At 44.0% G+C, this 23,338-nt stretch overlaps 1 protein-coding gene across 1 annotated transcript in view; it reads left to right on the top strand.

Annotated features, from left to right (window-relative positions):
• The window catches only part of TKTL1 (transketolase like 1), a 36,773-nt gene extending 15,227 nt beyond the window's left edge, over positions 1–21,546 (top strand). Inside the window, exons 7-14 of the mRNA XM_030194108.1 lie at positions 4,674–4,867; positions 7,773–7,937; positions 10,092–10,248; positions 10,350–10,480; positions 11,175–11,258; positions 12,940–13,036; positions 15,581–15,700; positions 19,744–21,546. Of these exons, the coding sequence (XP_030049968.1) occupies positions 4,674–4,867; positions 7,773–7,937; positions 10,092–10,248; positions 10,350–10,480; positions 11,175–11,258; positions 12,940–13,036; positions 15,581–15,700; positions 19,744–19,916 (1,121 nt within the window). The 3' untranslated portion in view covers positions 19,917–21,546. The remainder of the gene's footprint in view (positions 1–4,673; positions 4,868–7,772; positions 7,938–10,091; positions 10,249–10,349; positions 10,481–11,174; positions 11,259–12,939; positions 13,037–15,580; positions 15,701–19,743) is intronic.
• The last annotated feature ends 1,792 nt before the right edge of the window (positions 21,547–23,338 follow it).

The following is a 23,338-nucleotide window of genomic DNA, read 5'->3' as shown; positions in this document are numbered from 1 at the left end:
GTGGGCGTGGATGTGGGTGAGCAGCGCTTTTTGTATTTTTTTTGGCGGTGGCGACGACCTGTGTGGGGGGGGGGGGGAGTGGACGGTGCAGCAGTGTGTTTTGCCCTGTGGGGGGGGAGCAGTTGCAACTTTTGGGGGGTGGTGGAGGGTGTTAGTGTTGGGAACTTGGGGGGTTGTAGGGGTGAGAGGTGTTGACTTTGGGTGGGTGTGGGTGAGCGGGTTTAGTGGTTTTCATCGGTGTCCCGCCCTCGTCTCAAGTGATGGCGAGGGCTGAGTGATGCGATTGGTTGAGTGCCTTAGCTCCGCCCTTGTCATGATGTTTGACGAGAGGGCGGGGCCAACACTCATGGGTGAATTGTGGTTTCACCACCATGCAGTTAGAACGTTGGGACTTGTGGAGGCTTCATAGAACGTTGAAGGTGCGTTTTATATAGAGATATATGGAAATTGGAATGGGTGATGTGATTAAATTTGCAGCTGACACAAAACTATTCAAGGTTGTTTAAAACATGTGGATTGTGAATTTATTTGTTTGTAGCATATTGCAGGAGGACCTTTAGAACATTGGAAGACTGGGCATCCAAATAAAATTTAATGTGGGCAAATGCAAGGTGATGCACATTAGAATAATCCAAATCAGTTTCCTGATGCTAGGGTCCATCTTGAGGGGTGGGGGGGGGGGGTCAGCAACAAAGAGAAAGATCTAGGTGTTGTAGATATGCTGAAGTCCTCTGCTCAATGTGCGTCAGCAGCCAAAAAAATAGGATGCTAGGAATTAGGAAAGGGATGGTGAATAAGACTGAAATACTATGCCTCTGTATCACTCCATGGTGCGACCTCACCTTGAGTACTGTTCAGTTCTGGTCGCTGTATCTCAAAGATGTAGCAGAATTAGAAAAGGTTCAAAGAGTGACCAAAATGATAAAGGGGATGGAACTTCTCTCATAAGTACATAAGTAATGCCATACTGGGAAAAGACCAAGGGTCCATCGAGCCCAGCATCTTGTCCATGACAGCGGCCAATCCAGGCCAAGGGCACCTGGCAAGCTTCCCAAACGTACAAACATTCTATACATGTTGTTCCTGGGATTTTGGATTTTTCCAAGTCGTTTAGTAGCGGTTTATGGACTTGTCCTTTAGGAAACCGTCCAACCCCTTTTTAAACTCTGCTAAGCTAACCGCCTTCACCACATTTTCCGGCAATGAATTCCAGAATTTAATTACACGTTGGGTGAAGAAAAATTTTCTCAGATTTGTTTTAAATTTACTACACTGTAGTTTAATCGCATGCCCCCTAGTCCTAGTATTTTTGGAAAGCGTGAACAGACGCTTCACATCCACCTGTTCCACTCCACTCAATATTTTATAAACCTCTATCATGTCTCCCCTCAGCCGTCTCTTCTCCAAGCTGAATAGCCCTAGCCTCCTTAGTCTTTCTTCATAGGGAAGTCGTCCCATCCCCGCTATCATTTTAGTCGCCCTTCGCTGCACCTTTTCCAATTCCACTATCTTTCTTGAGATGCGGCGACCAGAATTGAACACAATACTCAAGGTGCGGTCGCACCATGGAGCGATACAATGGCATTATAACATCCTCACACCTGTTTTCCATACCTTTCCTAATACCCAACATTCTATTCGCTTTCCTAGCCGCAGCAGCACACTGAGCAAAAGGTTTGTGTGTTATCGACGACGACACCCAGATCCCTTTCTTGGTCCGTAACTCCTAACGTGGAACCTTGCATGACGTAGCTATAATTCGGGTTCTTTTTTCCCACATGCATCACCTTGCACTTGCTCACATTAAACGTCATCTGCCATTTAGCCGCCCAGTCTCGTAAGGTCCTCTTGTAATTTTTCACAATCCTGTCGCGAGTTAACGACTTTGAATAACTTTGTGTCATCAGCAAATTTAATTACCTCGCTAGTTACTCCCATCTCTAAATCATTTATAAATATATTAAAAAGCAGCGGTCCTAGCACAGACCCCTGAGGAACCCCACTAACTACCCTTCTCCATTGTGAATACTGCCCATTTAACCCCACTCTGTTTCCTATCCAACCAGTTTTTAATCCACAATAGGACATTTCCTCCTATCCCATGACCCTCCAATTTCCTCTGTAGCCTTTCATGAGGTACCTTGTCAAACGCCTTTTGAAAATCCAGATACACAATATCAACCGGCTCCCCTTTGTCCACATGTTTGTTTACTCCTTCAAAGAATTGAAGTAAATTGGTCAGGCAAGATTTCCCCACACAAAAGCCGTGCTGACTCGGTCTCAGTAATCCATGTCCTCGGATGTGCTCTGTAATTTTGTTTTTAATAGCCTCTACCATTTTCCCCGGCACCGACATCAGACTCACCGGTCTATAAGTTCCCCGATCTCCCCTGGAGCCTTTTTTAAAAATGGGCGTTACATTGGCCACCCTCCAATCTTCCGGTACCACGCTCGATTTTAAGGATAAGTTGCATATCACTAGCAGTAGCTCCGCAAGCTCATTTTTCAGTTCTATCAGTACTCTAGGATGAATACCATCCGGTCCAGGAGATTCGCTACTCTTCAGTTTGCCGAACTGCCCCATTACGTCCTCCAGGTTTACCGTGAAGTCAGTAAGTTTCTCCAACTCGTCCGCTTGAAATACCATTTCCGACACCGGTATCCCACCCAAATCTTCCTCAGTGAAGACCGAAGCAAAGAATTCATTCAGTCTCTCCGCTACGTCTGTGTCTTCCTTGATCGCCCCTTTTACCCCTCGGTCATCCAGCGGCCCAACCGATTCTTTTGCCGGCTTCCTGCTTTTAATATACCGAAAAAAGTTTTACTATTTTTTTGCCTCTAATGCTATCTTTTTTTTTTTTTTTTTTTTTTTTTTTTTTTTCATAATCCCTCTTGGCCTCCTTTATCTGCGCCTTGCATTTGCTTTGGCACTCCTTATGCTGCTGCTGCTTGTTTTCAGACGGTTCCTTCTTCCATTTTCTGAAGGCGTTTCTTTTAGCCCTAATAGCTCTTCAGCTTGGGAGATATGATTTGAGGTCTACAAAATTCTGAGTGGTGTAGAATTAGTAGTAAATTGTTTTAATTCTTTCCAAAAGTACAGACTAGGACATTCAAGGAAGTTACATGGAAATATAGTACTTTGAAAAAGGAGGAAAATTTTTCACTCAAGCTTTGGAACTCTTTGCCAGAAGATGTAGTAACAGTGGTTAGCATCGGGGTTTAAAAACGTTTGGACAATTTCCTGGAGGAAAGGTCCATAGTCTTTTATTGAGCCAGACATGGGGAAGCAACTGTTTGCCCTGTGATAGGTCAGAAATACACGGATACCAATCTTGGCCACTGTTGGAAACAGGATACTGGGCTAGATGGACCATTGGTCTGACACTGTATGGCTACTCCGTTCTTATGTTCCATCCACTGGTAGATGGGACATAACCCCATTTGTCCTAAGACTAAAGGAAAGAAATTTAACAGGTAAATATTTTTCCATGAGGATGGAGGCTATATCTCATGGTCTGTGTAATTAGTAACGCTTTTGCTATAGAGGTTGTAGCGGCAGTGAGTCCTTCTAGAAGACTTTCCATTTTCTTATGATCTGTCATATGTAGCAGCTATTAATCTTTGCTTCTTATTTTGGGCCCATTTGGGTTGCAACTGTTGTAGTCTCACTTCTCCAGCCAGAAATCAGTTTACAGTCCTTGGCTCAGGTCACCTCTGTCTTGAACTTGGTCTCTAAGACAGAATCATCTCTTTCCTTTTTGTGTTTAAAAAAAGGGAAATGGGACTTGATATACCGCCTTTGAGGTTTTTGCAACTACAATCAAAGCGGTTTACATATATTCAGGTACTTATTTTGTACCTGGGGCAATGGAGGGTTAAGTGACTTGCCCAGAGTCACAAGGAGCTGCAGTGGGAATTGCCTCAGTTCCCCAAGATCAAAGTCCACTGCACTAACCACTAGGCTACTCCTCCACTGCAGAGATCAGTCCCTTAGGTTCACCTGCTGGGAGATCTTTTAGTTCCCCCCCCCCCCCTGTACAATTACTGTGTCCCCTCTCCCCACAAAGTCCTGGGGCATGCAGTTGTCCCCCACCCCACTTTCAGGACCTAATGGGGTCCTGTTTTTCTCAGCAAACAATGTTCACGGTTCACTTTCTACATGTAGATGTCTACCAGTTAGTGAACTGGCTCGCACATATATACGAGGTGCCTAACCATTCAGGATTTTCATTAGTACAATTTTCTGAACACTGGGAGTGAGCCAGTTCACTAGCTGGTATCTATCCGATCATGCACAGAGCAGACTTACTTTGGGGGGAGAAGGGCAGGATAGATAAGAGGATCTTTAAGATGGAGGAATAATCAAGGAGTGGGAAAGGAACCTGTGACAGCACAGACTTGGTAGATGGGAGTAAGTGAACTAAAAGGACAGTCTCCTGGCCCCTTTTTTTTTTTTTTTTTTTTTGTAACATGCAGAAGCGTATCCATAGGAGTGTGCTCTGTTCAGATGGTGCTATTTTGACATATGGTAGTAATGTTGGAGAAAATTGACAACTGAGCAACTGACCCTACTGCACCTTCCTGGGACAAGGTGTCTAGAGCAGTAGATGTGGAATACCCCATATCTATAGTTGCACTGATGGTAAGGTATATATTTTGTGCATTTGTTCCAGGGATTGAGAATGAGGACAACTGGCACGGGAAGCCTGTTCCTAAGGACCGAATGGAAGACATAATTAACACAATCCAAAACCAAATCCAGACCAGCAAGGTTCTTTGCCCGGAGCTGCCAGTGGAAGATGCACCTGCAGTCAGCATTGAGAACATAAAAATGCTCTCTCCTCCAAGTTACAACATTGGTGACAAGGTAGGCATGGAATGTTGCTTACGAGTGAGCAGAGCCAAGATAGTTTCACAGGCCTGCTGCTACCCAAACATTACCTGGATAGTCCTGAGGGTTTTGACTAGGACTTAAGGCTTTGAGCCCTTCTGTGCTGTGTGATACAAACATGTTGAGAGTGGGGTGAGGGAATCTGTATACACATGAGGCCTTGCTACACAGTCTTGTCCCTTTGTGTTTCAAGATCCTATAGGTACTCTTGCATACTTCAGATGTCCTCTTACCTTCTTTCCTGGGGCTCCTTTCACCAGGGTAGAGAAGGGAAGGTGTAAAATTTGAAAAACATTTGTGGAAGAGGAAGCAGGATACAAGGAACATCACTGACAGAAGGTTGACAAAGCTTGGGAGCAGGTGGTCATTCTCACATTAAGATGGGATTTGGGGTCTTTGCTGCTTCAGAATGTTCAACACCTATGGTGAATACGTCACTCTTTTCTGCCTGTTCTGACATCTTTTGCCCCTGGAGCACTTGGTCTTCAGTTTGTATATGACTTTATCCATGCAATCTAAGCCCAAAAGGCAGGTTTCAAAATTAAATAGCAAACAATCAAATGGATAATGAAACACAGCACCCACATAGAAGACAAACTAGCATTACAGGATAAATGGAGTAGAACAAGTCCAAAGTTGAAATAATGTGTAATCATAACTTTTGATACCCATCTTTTTTTATTGTAGTTTTTCTTTTGAAGCCTTATCCTCTATTAAGATATTAGTCAGTCTCCCCCTAGCTTGTGGACTATTGCATGGCTAATTTAAAAATGGTTGTGGTATTATTCCCCTAAAAATTGTTTCTTGAGAATTAATGGCATGTTACTTGACAAAGTATGCTTTGGAAATGTATTGAAAAGTTTAATAAAAAAAAAAACAGGTCCAAAGAAAATGAGGGTTTTTTTTTTTCTTTTGAAGAAGCTTGGCAAGTTCTGCTTTTAAAACTGAGTTGCTTGTTGAACAGCATTTGCAGTGTGAGGACTTAAAGCCCTAGAATGCGATACTGCTTTTCAAGCAGTTTTGCAGGGGAATCGCAAGTCCCTCTGCCTACACTTCAGCTGATGCCTGGGCTTGTTCCAATACAGTTAGTCATCAAATGCTGCTAATGTGGACCAGAATCCTGAAGTGTCCAGCATGTAGCATTAGAACTGTAAATTGAACCCTCTGGCAATGTATAGCTTATGGAACTAACAGCAGGGGAGTGGCAGATACCCACAACTTGACAGTAAAGGCAGTTTGGGTTTGAGCTTTCTGGTAGTACCATATAGGTTTGTCCACATTAGTCCTTAAATCAGTCAAACTATAAAGTATTTTAGAACACAGAATAAATCTTGTTTTTAAAGTATTCAAATTTGGGTTTGTTGGGAATGTTTTTCAGATTTCTTAGCTTTGGACCCTTTGACTTAGAAAAACAGCATCCTGAACTCCTAAGAATACCTTTAAAACAATGGAGATCATGCTGTACATGTTGACCTTTGGTTTGTTTGTTTTTTTTTTAATCTTTAAACGCGGAATAAAACTGGCTGCTTGACTTCATGAGAAGGTGCTTAAAAGGCTCTGCGCTCTGCCATTTAGTGACTGTGCTACCCCTCATGGACACTGTTGAGCACTGCTCAGGCTGCATCTGCAAGTGTGTTTCCCCTTTGCTGATTAACCTACTCACCAGCTGGAATCCTGCTTGATCCTGGGTCAAGTTCCTCACCCTATGTGTTTCCTAAGTACCCTGAAACCCCAGGAGTGTTTCGAGGAGTAACACCTACAGACCAAATACAGAATCTCTGTGGGTCACTAAAAAGTTGTCAATCTGAAAAATGTATTTAAGGGAAATGGGACTTGATATACCGCCTTTCTGTGGTATTTTGCAACTACATTCAAAGCGGTTTACATATATACAGGTACTTATTTTGTACCTGGGGCAATGGGAGGGTTAAGTGACTTGCCCGCAGTCACAAGGAGCTGCAGTGGGAATCGAACCCAGTTCCCCAGGATCAGTCCGCTGCACTAACCACTAGGCTACTCCTCAAAACTGAACAAGAAAAATAAGCGATGCATGTATGAATTCTCTAACTAGATAAGTTTCAATTTCAATTAACCGGTGCATGGGGAGATTCTGGTTAAGCTGTTGGCAACATGCATGTAGAGCTGGGACAGGGGCTTGACACAGATCTTTTTCCTCTGCCCTGGCAGCCAAGAGTGGGTAGTTCTAGAACTGGTGCTGTACATCTACAGTTGGACCAGGGCATTAACTGGCTTGCTGACCAGTCTCAGGATGCAACAGCAAACCTGCGTGTGGAGGAGTAGCCTAATGCTTACTGCAGTGGGCCAAGAACCAGGGGGAACTGGGTTCAATTCCTACTGCAGTTCCTTGGGCCAATGGAAAGTTAAATGATTTACTCGGTCACAAATATAGAACTTATTGTGAACCTACTAGAGACAAAATAAAAGTACCTGTATGAAATATATAAACTTGTCTGTACTACAGAGGTGGTATATCAAGAAGTTAAGCATCCTGAGTCGTACTTCAGGGTCAAGCAGTGGGGGTGGTCTGCATTCCTGCTCTCCACATCCCCTTGCTCGGAAGAGGGGAGTGCACTGCCTGCGCTCTGCCCGGGGGAGGGGTGCTGCACATTGGGGTGCCATATATGGTAGGTACCACTTCATCCTAGCTGTTGTAACACCTGTGCTTTCCAGTTTCTATCACCACCTGCCTGTCAGGTCAGGGTTTGCCACAGGAAGGCCTTACTGACAAAGGAGGAAATCTTAAGACAAAACAAAGCATCATGGTACTTGCCCAAACATTATTTTGCCCCAGAATCTGTAATACTTGTCCTTTTTCCTAGTGTACTGTCTGCTGTAGTCACATCCTTCTCGTTGCTCACAGATTGCAACTCGTAAAGCATATGGCTTGGCTCTGGCTAAACTGGGCCACGTGAATGACAGGGTCATCGCATTGGATGGCGACACCAAGAATTCAACCTTTGCAGAGATCTTCAAGAACAAACACCCTGAGCGTTACATCGAGTGTTTCATTGCTGAGCAGAACATGGTGAGATGTCTAGGGCAATACCCTGCTCTCTAAAGTTCTTAGGCTGACACCAAAGGTGTCTCTTTAAGGAAGATGGAGCAAATTCTGGTTTAACTCTTCCAGTCGTTCAACATGAATCTACTTCACATGTATTAATATTCATGTTCTTAGGCAGCTTACTCAGAAAATTAGTACTACTACTGATTTCTATAGCACTGTGCACAAACACATGAGAGTTCCTGCTAGAGCTTAGACAGGACAGATAAGGGATTAAACATATGTGGACAAGGGGTTAAGAATTGAAAGCGGGCTCAAAGTGAGCTTTTAGCAGGATTATGCAGTCTGGTATGTGCTTTGTGGCTGTGAGCAAGAGACTGAGCTCTGTGAGCTTCTGTACAGATAGGATGAAATGTTTCACTCCGTAGCACTTTGTAGAAAGATTGAAATGTGCTTCCTTAATTTTTTTTGTTTTGTTTTGGATAGAGACCTGGGCTTCCTTGCTATAGATATGACTGCACACATTTTGGGGTTCTTTTTCAAAAACTGCATGAAATAGTATTTGAATGTTCTCAAAAAAAAAAAAAAAAATCCACATTGCAATTCAAAACTTCAGATTTGAGACTTTTTTTTTTTTTGGGGGGGGGGGGGGCATGTTGGACGGGATTTAGGCATTTTAAAAATTTGGACATCTTTCTGCCATAATGGATAGGGCTAAAAATTAGAGACGTTTTTTGATAACATATAGAAGAGTAGCCATACTGTTATGCCTAAATCACACAAAAAGGTACCCTAAATGACAAGATGACCAATGGAGGAATTAAAGCATGACCCCCCACCTTAAGTACATATCAGCCTCTGACAGCTTCAGATGTTAAGCAGCAAGCAGGTTCCTGCAGTAGCCTAGTGGTTGGTGCAGTGCACTGTAGAGAAGGGGACCCAGGCCCACATAACACTCTAACTGGTTCACTTGTGGAAAGTGTAAACTCCCTCCAAAACCTACTGTACACCACTGTAATGGTCCTTATGCCTATAGGTGTCGCCTAATAAGTAGGTACAGTAGGTTTTGGAGGGCTCCCCAACAATATAAGGGGGTTACAGTGATATGTGTACCTGGGACCTTTCATGTGAAGTCACTGTAGTACCCCCTAGGGTGCCCTGCTGGAATGTCTGTGTGGTCAGTCTACTAAGAATGCTGCCCCTACAAAAAAAAATCCCAATGGCTTGTTTTTGTGCATCTTTCCCTTGGATGTATGAATTATTTTTTTTTGTTCCTATGCACTGAGCACAAAAAGCTAAGCAAATGGCCATTTTAAAAACAAAATTGAGACCTTTTTCTGGTTTGACAATGGCCATGTTTGCTACTGGATTTTCATCAATAAACAAGTATTTTTAAGATCCATCTCTCCAGGTCTTGTATTGCAGTGGTCAAACATCCCACTTTCTTCTATACCTGTGTTCTCGAGTGGGGCGTTCGAGTTCTCCGCTTCACTGCGGATTTGTTTGAGCCAGAAAGCTGACACATACATATTTAAGTACTGAAAATAACACTGCGGCTTGCTTTTTAATCTGAATGCAGCTGTCCATTATTGGTAGTGGGAACAAATACAGATACTTCTAGCAGGGTTACTGCACTATTCAGTTTTGGCCCGTTATTCATTGGGTCTAAAGCAGTTGAATTTTGCTACCAATTGAGAATTAGCTCTTCCATACCCTATCCCAAATCTGGCTCCTTCTTAGGAGGGCCTAATACTATCCATATGTCAAAAAATCAGCCCAGCACTATTTTCAGTTTTGAAAATAACACGTATAATTCAACTTCACTGACCCCTGGTGAAGTTATAAATTTTGAGTTGGGATCTTGGCCATATAGTTGTAACCTGGATTTTTCACTGTTGGAAATGGGATACTGGGCTTGATGAACCTTGTCTGTCCCTCAGGGGTAATTTCTCTAAGTGGGTTAATTTTTTGCACTTTGTTTTGAGTATTAACCCACAGGAATTTTTTTTTCTACACCAGTTAAGGGTGAGATGGAAAATGGCTTATGCTTGTCTACTGTAGATCCACTTACCCCATTCCTCCGCCTCTCTACAATGTGTCCGAAGGTGACGCACTCATGCTGGTTGCAGAAACCCAGCAGAGCATGCCTCACTTAATCTCTTGCCCTTGTTTCCACAGGTGAGCGTGGCTATAGGATGCACTACCCGCAACCGTGTTGTGGCCTTCGCCAGCACTTTTGCTGCCTTCTTGTCTAGGGCTTACGACCACATCCGCATGGGGGCCATCTCTAGGTCAAATGTGAACCTCTGCGGCTCCCACTGCGGCATCTCCATTGGTATGTGTTGAATCTGGTGCTCTTGCCCCCCACTGACTTGATCGATGAATGAAGGGCTCTTGAACCGTTTTTTTTCTCCCCCCCCCCCTTCCTTTTTACAGGCGAGGATGGTCCTTCTCAGATGGCCCTGGAGGACTTGGCTATGTTCCGAGCAATTCCAACCTGTACAGTGTTCTATCCTAGCGATGCAGTGTCTACGGAGTATGCTGTCTTCCTGGCTGCTAATACCAAGGTGAACCAGACTGAATATTTGCTCTGTTTTAGATATATCGTCCTATACCTGATCAGGGTGGGTCTGGATCCTGAAACTTTTACCGTTGCAAATATTCACATTTTCATAAATCCTAAGCTTTTCCTGCCACCCATTCCTAGGAATGTAATCAAATGGCTCCTTGAAACGTGCAGGTGTGCTGTGGCTACCTCCTTTTAATTTTACAGAAAAATTGCTCTGATTTTTCCACTGTAAAAGCATGACTAGGAATCTTAAGTCTATTTGTAAAGAGTTCATACTGCTATTGTGGAGTCTCTTAAAAAAGAGCTGACTGCAAGCCATTTGTTTTCTGTCTTTTTAGAACAGGAGTTAACCTGTTTTGTTCCCTGCACGTCTTTTAATCGTTGAAAGCTTTGACTCCCCCTTCCTAAACCAAATGTCCACTAATGCCTACTGACAGCTACCTAGGTCTCTAGCTAACAGTGCTAACAGCTAGCATGTTAAAATTACAGTAGTACAGTTAATGTTACCAGTAACTGTGCTAATAACTGCCTACACTCTGTCTAGAAAACTTCAATAAACTGCCTCGGATCTCAAGATCCTTCTCTGCACCCCATTTGACCTCTTCCTGCACCCCTTGGGAGTGTGTAAACTACAGTCAGTTGCCATCTTTAATTTATTTTAAAACTTAACCCCTGTTCCATTTTTCTCCCAGGGTATCTGCTTTATTCGCACCAGCCGACCTGAAATGTCAGTTATCTATCCCCCTGAAGAAAAATTTGAAGTTGGACAGGCCAAGGTAAGTGGGAGCATCACTTCATTTATGCTGAAATTTTCTTTTATGGAAAACTTTTCTCTGTGCCTTTTAGGTGATAACACAAACTTTCATTTTGTCTGAGTATTGGTAAAATACACAAAGAATGCAAGTCTGTTTTTTAATTGTATAATTCCCCCCCCCCCTTTTTTTTTGTAAAACTGAAGGTCCTGTCTCGGCATCATACAAAAGAATGTCCTTAAGAGTTTATCTCAAATTGTTGAACACAATGATAAAACATGCATTGATAAGGCACTCAAGTAAGGATCCCAGTGCTTCAGAAAACTTAAAAAAAAAAAAATTGCAAACTTGCCGCATCAAGGGTGTGCATTTGTTTATCCCATCACAGTAAGGTTGGGGGCAATTCCTATATCCACCAACAAAATGCAACTCTTGGCCACTTGGGCAGGCTTTGTGTAGAAATAGGACATCTGTGTGCCCTCTACAATGTCACTCCGGTGTCTGCTGAAATTTTTTTTCAACATGCTTGCCAAGTAGAGATGGCTTCCATGAAGATAGGTCTGCACTGCATAGTACTGTAATTCACAAAGTGAATATTTGTTCCACAACCAAAATAACATTTGCACAGGTCTTAATTTATGTGCATTCTAGCAGCTGTCAGGACAAGGCTTCTGTACAGTACTCTGGTAGACTTAAATGTCATGTAATCTCAGTGCAAGAGCAGTTCTTGGTTGTAACAGGAAAGGACAATGGTGAGTCATATTTAACACATCAACTCTTGGGCCCCATGGAGACTCTTAATCTTCTTGGCACACTTGCAGCATGTCACCTGTTTAATGAGAAGATGCAGAGACTGAATAGCATACAAATGCAGCAGTCTGCCACAACTCCTCTGGCCTTAACAGTTCTTCACCCTGGCGTGCCTCAACATTTATGTAAGATGTAGTCTTAGGTGTTAAGCAACAGCAGAATAACAATGGCATAAACAGTATATTCCAGGATTTCCCAAACTGGGGATCATAACCCCAAATGAAGCTGCAAAATGCGCATTTGGGGTCGTGATGTGGGCAGGCCAGAAAACTCATTGGCCCATTCCTCTTGACAAGGCCACACTGTAATTAGGCCTGTGGTGGATGATGGCAGCATCAGCTATGATGCTGGGGGGTGGGGGGGGGGGGGGGCTGGGAGCAGCAGCCTGGATGAGAAATGGGCCACTTGAGGCCATGCTTTCTGTGGCTGCAGTAATTGGGTCATGCCATAAAGTTTAGTCACTGGTATTTGTGACTTCCAAGATCCTTTTTGTACAGGTAAGTTCTTTCAGACACCATCTGGCTGTTTGTGGGTGGGAAAACTAAGCTATAAGTGAAGGGCTGTATCCACCCAAAGTTCTGCTCTTAGGACACATTGTTTTTTGTGATGTTTTACATAAGTGCCATGCCCAGTGGAGGAGTAGCCTAGTGGTTAGTGCAGCAGACTTTGATCCTGGGGAACTGGGTTTGATTACCACTGCGGCTCCTTGTGACTGGGCAAGTCACTTAACCCTCCATTGCCCCAGGTACAAAATAAGTACCTGTATATATGTAAACCACTTTGAATGTAGTTGCAAAATACCACAGAAAGGCGGTATATCAGTCCCATTTCCCTTCACTGAATGGTATTGATTTGATTTTGTTTCTTGTCCCCATGCTTGCCATGTCTTTTACAGGTGGTTCGTCAGAGTGACTCAGATAGGGTCACCGTGATTGGAGCTGGAATTACTTTGCATGAAGCCCTGGTAGCTGCAGATGAGCTGGCAAAGCAAGGTAATGGATTAGTGACTTGGGGAGGGGGGGGGGGGCACTTGCTAGTTAAAAGTGCTCAATCACCTTGAACAGAGTATCTATACTGTACTATCTGAACTAGCTGTACACCACAGTGGGCTAATTGGTGTTCTTGTCACAAAATAGGGCTGCAGGTAGTACTTTGTATGCTGAGGCAAAGCTATTGGTGTCGGGGGGGAACTTGCCAATTTATTGGCACCAGCAGGGTTAAAGAAATTCTTGCTTACCTTTGCCACAGTTGGGCACAGAGGCTAAGTTCAGGAAGTGTGAACAGTAGCTGCAGGCTGACATTGCTCAAGTCTCCATCCCAGACTCGTGAGGGAGTCTTTGGATTCTCATTCTTGCACTGTGGTAGGCGGTATAATGCTGGTTTAGCATTTGCCCCAATGTGCCAGAAACGATCTCTTCAAACAAGTGGCCCTTTTGTTTTTGTTTTGCTTCTATTACTGCTCATCCCAGTATCGAGTCCAGGACAGCCTAACATCTGTTTTGGGCTTTGAGGAAGCCCTTATTGTGTGTGTGAGAACTAAAATGTAGAGCAGTATTGAATAACATTTTACTATTTGCCTGAATATGAAAAATGAAAAATATTTCACCAAATATGAATGAGCATTGAGTTTTAACATAAAAGAAGCAATGTGAAATCATTTCTATAGGATGTAGCACAGTAGAGCCCTGGATTATTCATATTTGAATTTAAATTATTATTCAGCTGAATACTAAATATATTTGGGGCCATGTACAGCCCTACAAAAAAATTGGTCAAAATACCTATTTAAAGCAGGGTTTCTTACATTTCTATTAAAACATTTTGAAGCGATTTGGCATAGCACTTAATTATTGCACCTCACAGTGCTAACAATAGCTCAGTACAGGTCTGTGCCCTGTAAATGGCAAGAACAAATCAAGATCAAGTATTCATATGTAGTATTGCATCATACCATATGCTATAAGTTTATCTTGTTGGGCAGGCTGGACGTACAGGTTTTTATTTGCCGTCACCTACTATATTACTATGCTATGTTTCTGTGTTCAGGTGTTGCTCACCAAGATCTAAAGGGGATGGGATGACTTCTGTATGAGGAAAGGCTAATCAGCTAGGGCACCAGCTTAGAGAAGAGACAGCCGAGTGATGTAATGGAGGTCTCTAAATTACCGAGTGGAGTGGTAGAGTTAAATAGCTTGCTGTTCACAAAAGTGCAGGGACTAGGGGGCATACAATGAATCTACTTAAGTAGTAAATTTAAAACAAATTGGAGAATATTTCTTCACGTAGTATGTAATTAAACTCTGGAATTTGTAGCCGGAGAATGTGGTAAAAGTAGTTAGCTTAACAGGGTTTAAAGTTTGGGTAATTTCCTAAAACAAATTCATAATGGACTTGAGGAAAAATCAACTACTTCTAGGATAAGCAGCATAAAATCTGGGGGGGGGGGGGGGGGGGGGGGTTTCCTTCCTTTTTGGGTATATTGCCAGGTACTTGTGACCTGGATTGACCACTGTTAGGAACAGGATACTGGGTTTGATGGACCACCTTCAGTCTGTCCCAGTATATTGGTGCTTTTGTTCTTCACTGTAGTTTTGATATCATTGTGATGAATTGATAAGGGTTTTGTTTTTTTTACTGCCAGCATTTGTATTTGTGATGGCAATTGTTGGGTTTTTTTTTTTTAAAGCTGACAGGATAACTTGAGGCAGAGCAGAAGCTAGATATGCAGGGAGCTCCCCAAAGCCCATCTTCAAGCCAGGTCTCCTTCAGCTTGAGGCAGACTTCAGAGGCCCAGGACAATTGTCCTGGTTGCTGCAGCCTAACACCAGCCCTGACTTAAGGTAGAGATGGTGAAAATTTTATGAAGGCACTGAATCCATCAGCGTAGACCACATTAATGTGTTTAAATGAATGTTATCTACTCTGTAGCCATGCTCAACATTTCTCAAGTGTGTGTAGCACGAACTTTCTGCTAGATCCAGGGCAGTGTTTAGAAGAGATGGTTGAGAGGAGAGGTGTCTAGCGGCACTTTTCTGTGATGGGAGGGAGCCAGTTGGAGGGGTTATGAAACTAGTAGTGTCCATAAAAATTTAGAGAGAGGAGGGGGTTGGGTGGGTGCCACCAGACATCGGGGATATGGTGGGAAGAGGTCTTGGGTTGCATTGAGGGGTAAGGGGCTTGTTGTGGTAAACCTTTTAAGAGGAAAAAAAAAAACCACTTTCCTGTCAGTGCTCAACTAGCTCAGGCACCAACAGAGAAGTTCACGTTTTGTGCTGAGCTGCAGACTTGCTGCAGGTTTTTTTTTTAACATGGCAAGTTTTTGCATGCTCATTACTTTGAGCATGCAGCAGCAATTTTCTGCACTAGTTTGCTACAGAGTGGAACTCTACCATGAAACCTTTGAGCATTGGCCCCTTGGTTCTCTAATTTGCATGGTGAACAAGCTGGTTAAAGGACAGTAGCAAGAGAAAGGGATCCTGTAATGGAAGGCTATTAATGCTGGTCGTATTTGAATTTTTTTTATTTCCCCTTACTAGGAACCAATATATGTGTGGTTGATCCATTCACCATAAAACCACTGGATGCCACCACCATTTTGTCATGTGCTAGAGCCACTGGAGGACGTATCATCACGGTTGAGGACCACTACAAAGAGGGTATGTGGATACTAACCTTTTTGCTCTTTCCATTCTTTTATATAGAACAACTTTTCTATAGTTGGTGAAAGGGAATAGATCTCTTCCTCCCCCCACCCCAGCAGGTTTGTTTTTTTTATTGTTAAATATCTTTATTGGACCACTTAAGGCAGTGAAATGATTTAAAGCAGCAACAATTTTTTTTTATCCCCTTCCCCCAAACTAATCAAGTCTATCCATCCTTCCCCCCCCCCCCCCCCCCCCCCCCACAAATTTCCAAAGGAAAAACATGCCACTAAACTTCCAAATTCAATAAAGCTGAGCAGACCCTCATCAAGTATTCAAGTAGTCCAAAGTTTTAAAAATGCTTCATATCCTAAGGCCTGCTGTCTCCTCCAACATGCATTGCATTCGCAACAACTTGGGGCATATAATGTCAAAACTGCAAGTAGGAGGACGGTTTTGTTTTTTGTTTTTTTTTCCAACTATAATAGAATTAATCTCTTGGCAATCAAGACGTACTTTGTGCAAGAAAGGAAGGGCAGTTGTACACTAGAGAATGGGACATGGAGCTTGTGAGGATGGGGGTGTCATTCTCTATTGTACATATTCCACTACATACTGCATCCTCTAAGTCCAGTGAACGTCTTCAAGGAGTTGCCTCAAAGTCATTCATGCATATCGCCCAAGTGCCTCCATCCTTTCAAAAGTCCAAGATAACCCAGCATCATTTTTTAAATGTATTTAATCCCTTTTCTGTTTAGCCGTGTCTTCATTGTTCCCCCCCCCCCCCCCCCCCCCCTCCCAGCCCTGAGATTATGCAGGCAGCCCAGGACTGAAGAAAATCAATTGAAGTTTAGCTCCCAAGACTTTTTTGGATCCCCTTCACTTTGTATCCTTGAATGATTCACTGTCGCTGCCTTGATTTTCTCTCCTCTCATGCCATCCTCGATCCACTTCAATCCGGTTTTTGCCCTCTACACTCGACAGAAACAGCACTCTCTAAAGTCTGCAACGACCTGTGCCTCGCCAAATCCAGAGGCCACTATTCCATCCTCATCCTCGATCTATCCGCTGCGTTTGACACTGTCAATCATGGTTTACATCTTGCCGCTCTGTCCTCTCCTGGTTCTCATCTCTCCCACTGCACCTTCAGGGTACACTCTCATGGATCTTCCTCCACTCCCATCCCACTATCTGTTGGTGTTCCCCAGGGATCTGTCCTTGGACCCCTTCTCTTCTCAATCTACACCTCTTCCCTAGGCTCACTGATCTCATCTCATGGTTTTCAGTATCATCTTTATGCTGATGACACCCAGCTATATCTCTCCACACCAGACATCACCACGGAGACCCAGGCCAAGGTATCGGCCTGCTTATCCGACATTGCTGCCTGGATGTCCAACCGCCACCTGAAGCTGAACATGTCCAAAACTGAGCTCCTCGTCTTTCCACCTAAACCCACTTCTCTTCCTCCACTCTCTCAGTTGATAACACCCTCATCCTCCCCGTCCCATCTGCCCGCAACCTTGGAGTCATGTTCGACTCCTCCCTCTCCTCTGCGCATATCCAACAGACTGCCAAGACCTGTCGCTTCTTCTTCAACATCAGCAAAATTTGCCCTTTCCTCTCTGAGCACACCACACGAACTCTCGTCCACGCTCTCATTACCTCTCGCCTTGACTACTGCAACTTACTCCTCACCGGCCTTCCCCTTAGCCATCTATCCCCCCCTTCAATCCGTTCAGAACGCTGCCGCACGTCTTATATTCCGCCAGAACCGATATACTCATCACCCCTCTCCTCAAGTCACTTCACTGGCTTCCAATCAGATACCGCATACAATTCAAGCTTCTCCTCCTTACCTACAAATGCACCCGTCTGCGGCTCCTCACTACCTCTCTACCCTCATCTCCCCCTATGTTCCCGCCCATAACCTCCGCTCACAGGACAAATCCTTCCTTTCAGTACCCTTCTCCACCACTGCCAACTCCAGGCTCCGCTCATTCTGCTTTGCCTCACCCTATGCCTGGAACAATCTTCCTCAACCCCTACGCCAAGCCCCCTCCCTACCCATCTTCAAATCTCTGCTTAAAACTCACCACCTCAATGCTGCTTTCGGCACCTAACCTTTCAAGAAATATAGTATGCCCTATCAGATTGACTCTACACCTGTCTTTTAGATTGTAAGCTCCTTGAGCAGGGACTGTCCTTCCATGTTAAATTGTACAGCGCTGCGTAACCCTAGTAGCGCTTTAGAAATGTTTAGTAGTAGTAATGATAGAAGTATGCTAGGTGAGATTAGAGACACTTGTCAGATCAGTTCCTACAGGTTTACTTTAAAGGTAGAGAATGGGTAGCCCCTTTTGTCATTGAAATGGCTTTGTCTACAGGGCAGGCGCCTCAATTTCTGAAGCAAGTGGTCATCTCTATTTTGTTGTGCAGTCTTGTTACGCTTTTTGGGTAAATGAACATGCTGTTGGGATTTCTGGAACAGGTTGAAGATGTTAGCTCTTGGGGAGTCCTTGGGACTGAAACTCTATTGCTTTCACTGGTAAATAAGAAGCTTGATGTCACTTAACCCTCCATTGCCCCTGGTACAAAATAAGTACCTGAATATATGTACACCGCTTTGAATGTAGTTGCAAAAACCTCAAAGGCAGTATATAAAGTCCCATTTCCCTTACCATATAGGGAAGGATATGTCTTAAGTGCAGGTTTGGCTAGTGTTTGATGTAAAACAATCTAAATTAGTAGGCAATGTTTATACCTGGTTGTCTAGGAAGGGCATTACGTAAGTTACTTTTTAACCTTTTGAGTCCTGTGGTTCAAGTTAGACCAGATTGTTTTTTGTTTTTTTTGCGCCTGGAAGAAGCCATGCTGGATATACAGCTAAGGATGTTGCACTGAGTGTTTGTCTCTCTCTTTCTCTTTTCTCTCTTCTTTCAAACCCCCCCCCCCCCCCCGCCCACCCGCCCAAGTAGTAGCTCAAGGTGAGGTACACTGGGTATTCCTCTGTCCTTTTGAGGGCTCACAAATTTTGTACCCGAGGCAATGGAGGGCTAGTTGACTTGTCAAAGATCACAAGGAGCAGCAGGATTTGAACTGTCTACCTCTGGATGGCAAGTCTGGTGCTCTAACCACTAGGCTACTTTCCACTTCAGTAGTTGGTTGTAGTCTTCTCAGATCTGTTGTGATGCCTTCAGCTGGTTGAAACCATAGCTGCTTGTCTATTGATGAATTTAGTCGCTTGATCATATTACCCCAGATCTGGCTGCACTTAATTGGCTATGTGAATACCAAATGCAATTTTATTCTTTTAGTATTTCAGGCTCTCTTTTGTGACTTGCCTTGCCTGTATATTTGAAGTCATTGATCTGGGTTTAGCTGTCTTTGGGGGGATTGTGTTCATTGCAGTAGTTTCTAGTTCAGGTTCCAGGCAAGGTTAAGTTGCAGTCCACTTGTGTGTGGCCCTAAATTGTGGAATGTGCTGCCCGTGGACTGACTTCTGGGTGGACTCAGTCCCTCCTTGGAAGCTGAAAGCTTTTGGCAAATTGTCTTTTTGGGTGGCTTGTAGATTCGGGTTAGGAGTAAGCTTGGGCAAATTATAGGATTTGGGGGTCAGGAATGCAGGGAGAGGGATTTTAGACTGTACCATGCTTTAGGTGACCTGAGGAGCAGCCAGGTCCTTTGCAATAGCAGTTCACAGGGCCAGTATTTTTGGAGTTATAGCACCATCTACCACCGAATTTAGCTTGGCCTAGTGCGTTCTAGATGATGCTTGGAAAATTACCTGCATAGATGTAATGATTTTAAAAATTCCCTCTTTTTTTTTTTGTATAATGGGTAGGTTTACAGTGTGTTTGTCCTAAGATAGTGATTCTGAACCTAATCTTTGAGAACCCCCAGTCTGGTTTTCATGATATCTCTAATAAATATGCATATAAAAGGTGCATGAACGGATATCTTGAAAGCCTAGGTTATGTCCCAAGGTTTAATGTGTAAAAGGTAGTATCCCATAGGAAATGACTTAATTTTTTTTTCTTCCCCCCTCTTGTCTGCAGGAGGCATTGGTGAGGCAGTGTGCAGTGCCATGGCTGGGCAACCTGGCATTATAGTGCAACAGCTAGCTGTGAAAGAGGTGCCACAGAGTGGGAAGCCTGCAGAGCTGCTGGACATGTTTGGCATCAGTGCTAAGTGCATCATAGAAGCTGTGAAATCAACCTTTGCAAACTGAAGGGGCTCAGCTCTGGCCTTATTGGAGGGTAGGTCAGTGTAACGGATCTGTAATACTGACACAGACCTGCTGGAACACTGACTCATAGCACATTCCACTGCTTTAACTGCTGGAGTGGGAGCAGAATCTGTTCAGCCATTTTGCATATCCCCCACCCCACTACCCTGAGAACAAACCTGTCGTTTTCATCCATGTTTTCTACAGAAGTGACTATGTTTAGAGAAAAGCTACATGTCTTGTTTCTTTCCTGCAGTGGTTCTTCTGAAACTGTCCTTTTGGACCCCACCCCCTCTGCCTCCCTGCCAGCAAGTGTAGTTTTTTGGGATGACACTAATGAATATGCATATGTGATTTTTTTTTTTATATATACTTAAAAGTTTAAACAGCATATATGCAAATCTCTCACATATAAGGATAATTAAAGCCAGTTCAGCTAGCACAGAGCCCAGAGGGCTGTTGGATCAGAGCCTGAGCGAAAATAAGTTAGAACTTAAAATCTGGTGTGGCTGACCTACAAGATGAGTTCTTACTCGCACCCCTTTATAATCTGTGGTTGAACAAAGCTGTTTGCCACAATGCTGTAATGTCAGGGCTGTAGCTACCTGGCCTAAAGCCCAGGGCCACCTGCAGCTGGACTAACAGGTCTAATTTCTGAAACAGGTGACATTGGGTTATGAATGCAGAACACGTTGCATTTACTTCCAATAGTGCTGCTGTGGTACTACCTCCCAATTCTAGTCTTCACCCTTCTCTGTGTGGCAGGGCACCTGATGGTGCTTAAACCCTGCAACGTGTAGTGGCCCAAAACAAAACACTCGGGTCTTGTGGTGTGAGCTGCGAGAGATGGCTGTTACCACAAGATTTCTGGTGCCCCTCAACTCCATGGCCACATGAAGGTGGGGAGACTGAAAGGATGTGATGTGGCAGTGTCACCGCTGAAGATAAGTACTACACGTGTCATGCTCACCACCTCCCCTGTCCCAGATTATAAAGTATGTTAAAGGGGTGGAAGCAGGGGAATGTTTCCTAAACTCTTCATTGCACCCATCTCGGACTTCTTGTCCCCCTGGTTTCCTGATGCCCTTTCCATGCCACCACCTCAAAAGCGCTCACACAGACCTTGCTTTTAAAGCATTTACACAACTAACAAGCACATGGTTGATGGTGTAAGACTTGCTACATTCCCTTAAATTAGGAAAAACTGCCTGTTTCCTATGGTGCAGAAAAACTAATTCACTCTGCATAACAGCTTTTGGCAAGGGAGGTTTCTGTTGCCCTTAGGGTACTTCGGATGTAAAAGTTAAGTATTTGTTTTTCTAGTTCCTTGTTGCTTCTGTATTTGTTTGTTCAGTAGTCGTGGGAGCAGGAGGGGAGACTTCCTGCCTCACTTAGACATTACTGTCATCCTGCTTTTGAAACCAGTTAAAATGACAAGAAGTAACTGTACAGCTTGTGTGATGCATTATGCCCAGGGCAGGTATCCGTGTGGAGCATGTCAGGTTGCTTCACTTCAACTTTTGTATACTGATCAGACTGGTTTGAGTTGAAGACTTTTGTGTCCAGATCCCTGAAATGGGGTCATGTGATCTACTGTGAATGTAGTATTGTTAATAAACACACTGACATCCTGTGTATGGCTTTTCTTTTAAATTGAACATGGCTGGAAAGGGGTTCCTGGTTAGTATGCGTGTCTTGTTGGTATCCTTTCCCAAAGGCTGACGACAGCCTACAAAGAGGTAGACTGCCAAAGGCACGTACCTAAGGGCACTTTATGTGGCTCTCAGTATGACTTGGATATTTTTATTCACTTTTTCTTTTAATGTAGGCTGCTGTGTTAAAAAAAAAAAAAAATCTGGATTTTCAGTGCCACTCTAGCTAATGGCCAGTACTGAATATCCAGAAAAGATGTCTGTACCAGGGCTGTGGAGTAGGAGTTGAAAGCAATTTTGGGTGTTGTCAGTAAAAATGTACCAACTCCACCTTCAAAATAAACTTCCTTATCCATCTATACCAGACCAGTCCAGACTAATGGGTTGTGTCCATCTACCACTGGAAGGAGACAGAAAATAGTTCCAAGTAAACCACCCCTTAAGGCTATCGTGCAGCCTGGAATGTTCAGTATTTTCTCTGGTCTCCTAGCGGATGGTGGATGGATCGTGCAACTGCTCTGGATTGCTGGCTGGTAGCTCCTCTCCCAGATTCTTCTGGTGACAGTGGAGCCAGGGGTGTGCTAGTGGCCATGTTGGAGCTAGTTTTAGATGATACGCAGTAGTCCTGAGTTCCTCATCTACCAGCTAGGGTGATATCAGTGACCCTGGTTACCTCCCCTCCACTACTTCCCCTAGCTGTCTTTCTAGCAGGGTGATGGTTGATTGTGGCATGGAGTAACTTGTCTACCCTGTGTGGTTCTTCTCTTCTGTGGTGGTAGGTAATCTGAATTTCTGCTTCCTGAGGTAAACCTTTTTTAATGCCTTTCACTAGTGAAGAAGGTTGTTTAAAAAAAGAAAACTTTGTTTTTCCTCCTCTTGCCTGTTGATTTATTTTCCTGCCTTGGACATGTATTCTAGGGGACCGCTTGCGAAGTTTCTTTGAATTTCGCTGGCCGGCGTCTTCTGATCTTGGACCCTTCTGAGCTGGTACCACTTGCTTTGCTTTTTTTTTTTTTTTTTTGTGGGGCACGGCTCGTGTCTGGATCACGAAACTGTTTTTCTCCTCTTCACTGTCTTAGATGGCGGCTGGTTCAGAGGGTGGCCCTGTTGTTGGAACTTGTACTTTTTGTGGTTCGGAGGTCTTAGTCTGCCATTTCCAAAGTGGGGGAAGTCTCTCGCTGGCTCGGTCTTTTAGTCCAGGGCTATCTTTTCTTTCCTGTCAGCCTTACGCGGCTGTTGGTCAGTTCTTTTTCAGACCATTTAGTCTCTGCTGCTTCTGCCATCTTGCTTGAGACGCCCCTGCTATTTGATTCTCGTTTTGGCAGCAGTTTTTCCTCCCTTCCTCAGGGAGGTTCTGGTTCTCTCATCCCCGTGGCTCCCTCCTGTCTGCTCTGGTTTGTCTGCGGGGTACTTTCCTCCTGGTGGGGGTCTGAGTTGCCCTCGGTGTGCAACTGCTAGCTCATATCCCTCTTCTGAGTACCCTTGGGAGCGCCATTCTTGCCACTTTTACTTGGACTCAGTTCATTCTCTTTACGGTTATGTACCTTTTTAGGACTGTTTGCCACAGCTCTTCCTTGCTTTCGGGTGGGAGTTTTAGCCTGGCATAGGTGGATTTTTGCCTTTTCTAGTTTCAGGGGCCTCCTGTCAAATTTTTCTGTAAGGGACGCAGTTCTTTCCTGCTGAGCAGATCTATTGCTGTGCATCTGGATTATTGCCTCTTAGCTCTGCAATTTTTCTCTACTCTTCTGCAGAGAAGTGGCTCTGTTCTAGGTC

Source organism: Microcaecilia unicolor, chromosome 2 (assembly GCF_901765095.1).
Source record: "Microcaecilia unicolor chromosome 2, aMicUni1.1, whole genome shotgun sequence".
NCBI classification, from domain to species: Eukaryota; Metazoa; Chordata; class Amphibia; order Gymnophiona; family Siphonopidae; genus Microcaecilia; species Microcaecilia unicolor.
Note: the sequence above shows the minus strand (reverse complement) of the source record. Positions and strands in the feature narration are given on the sequence as shown.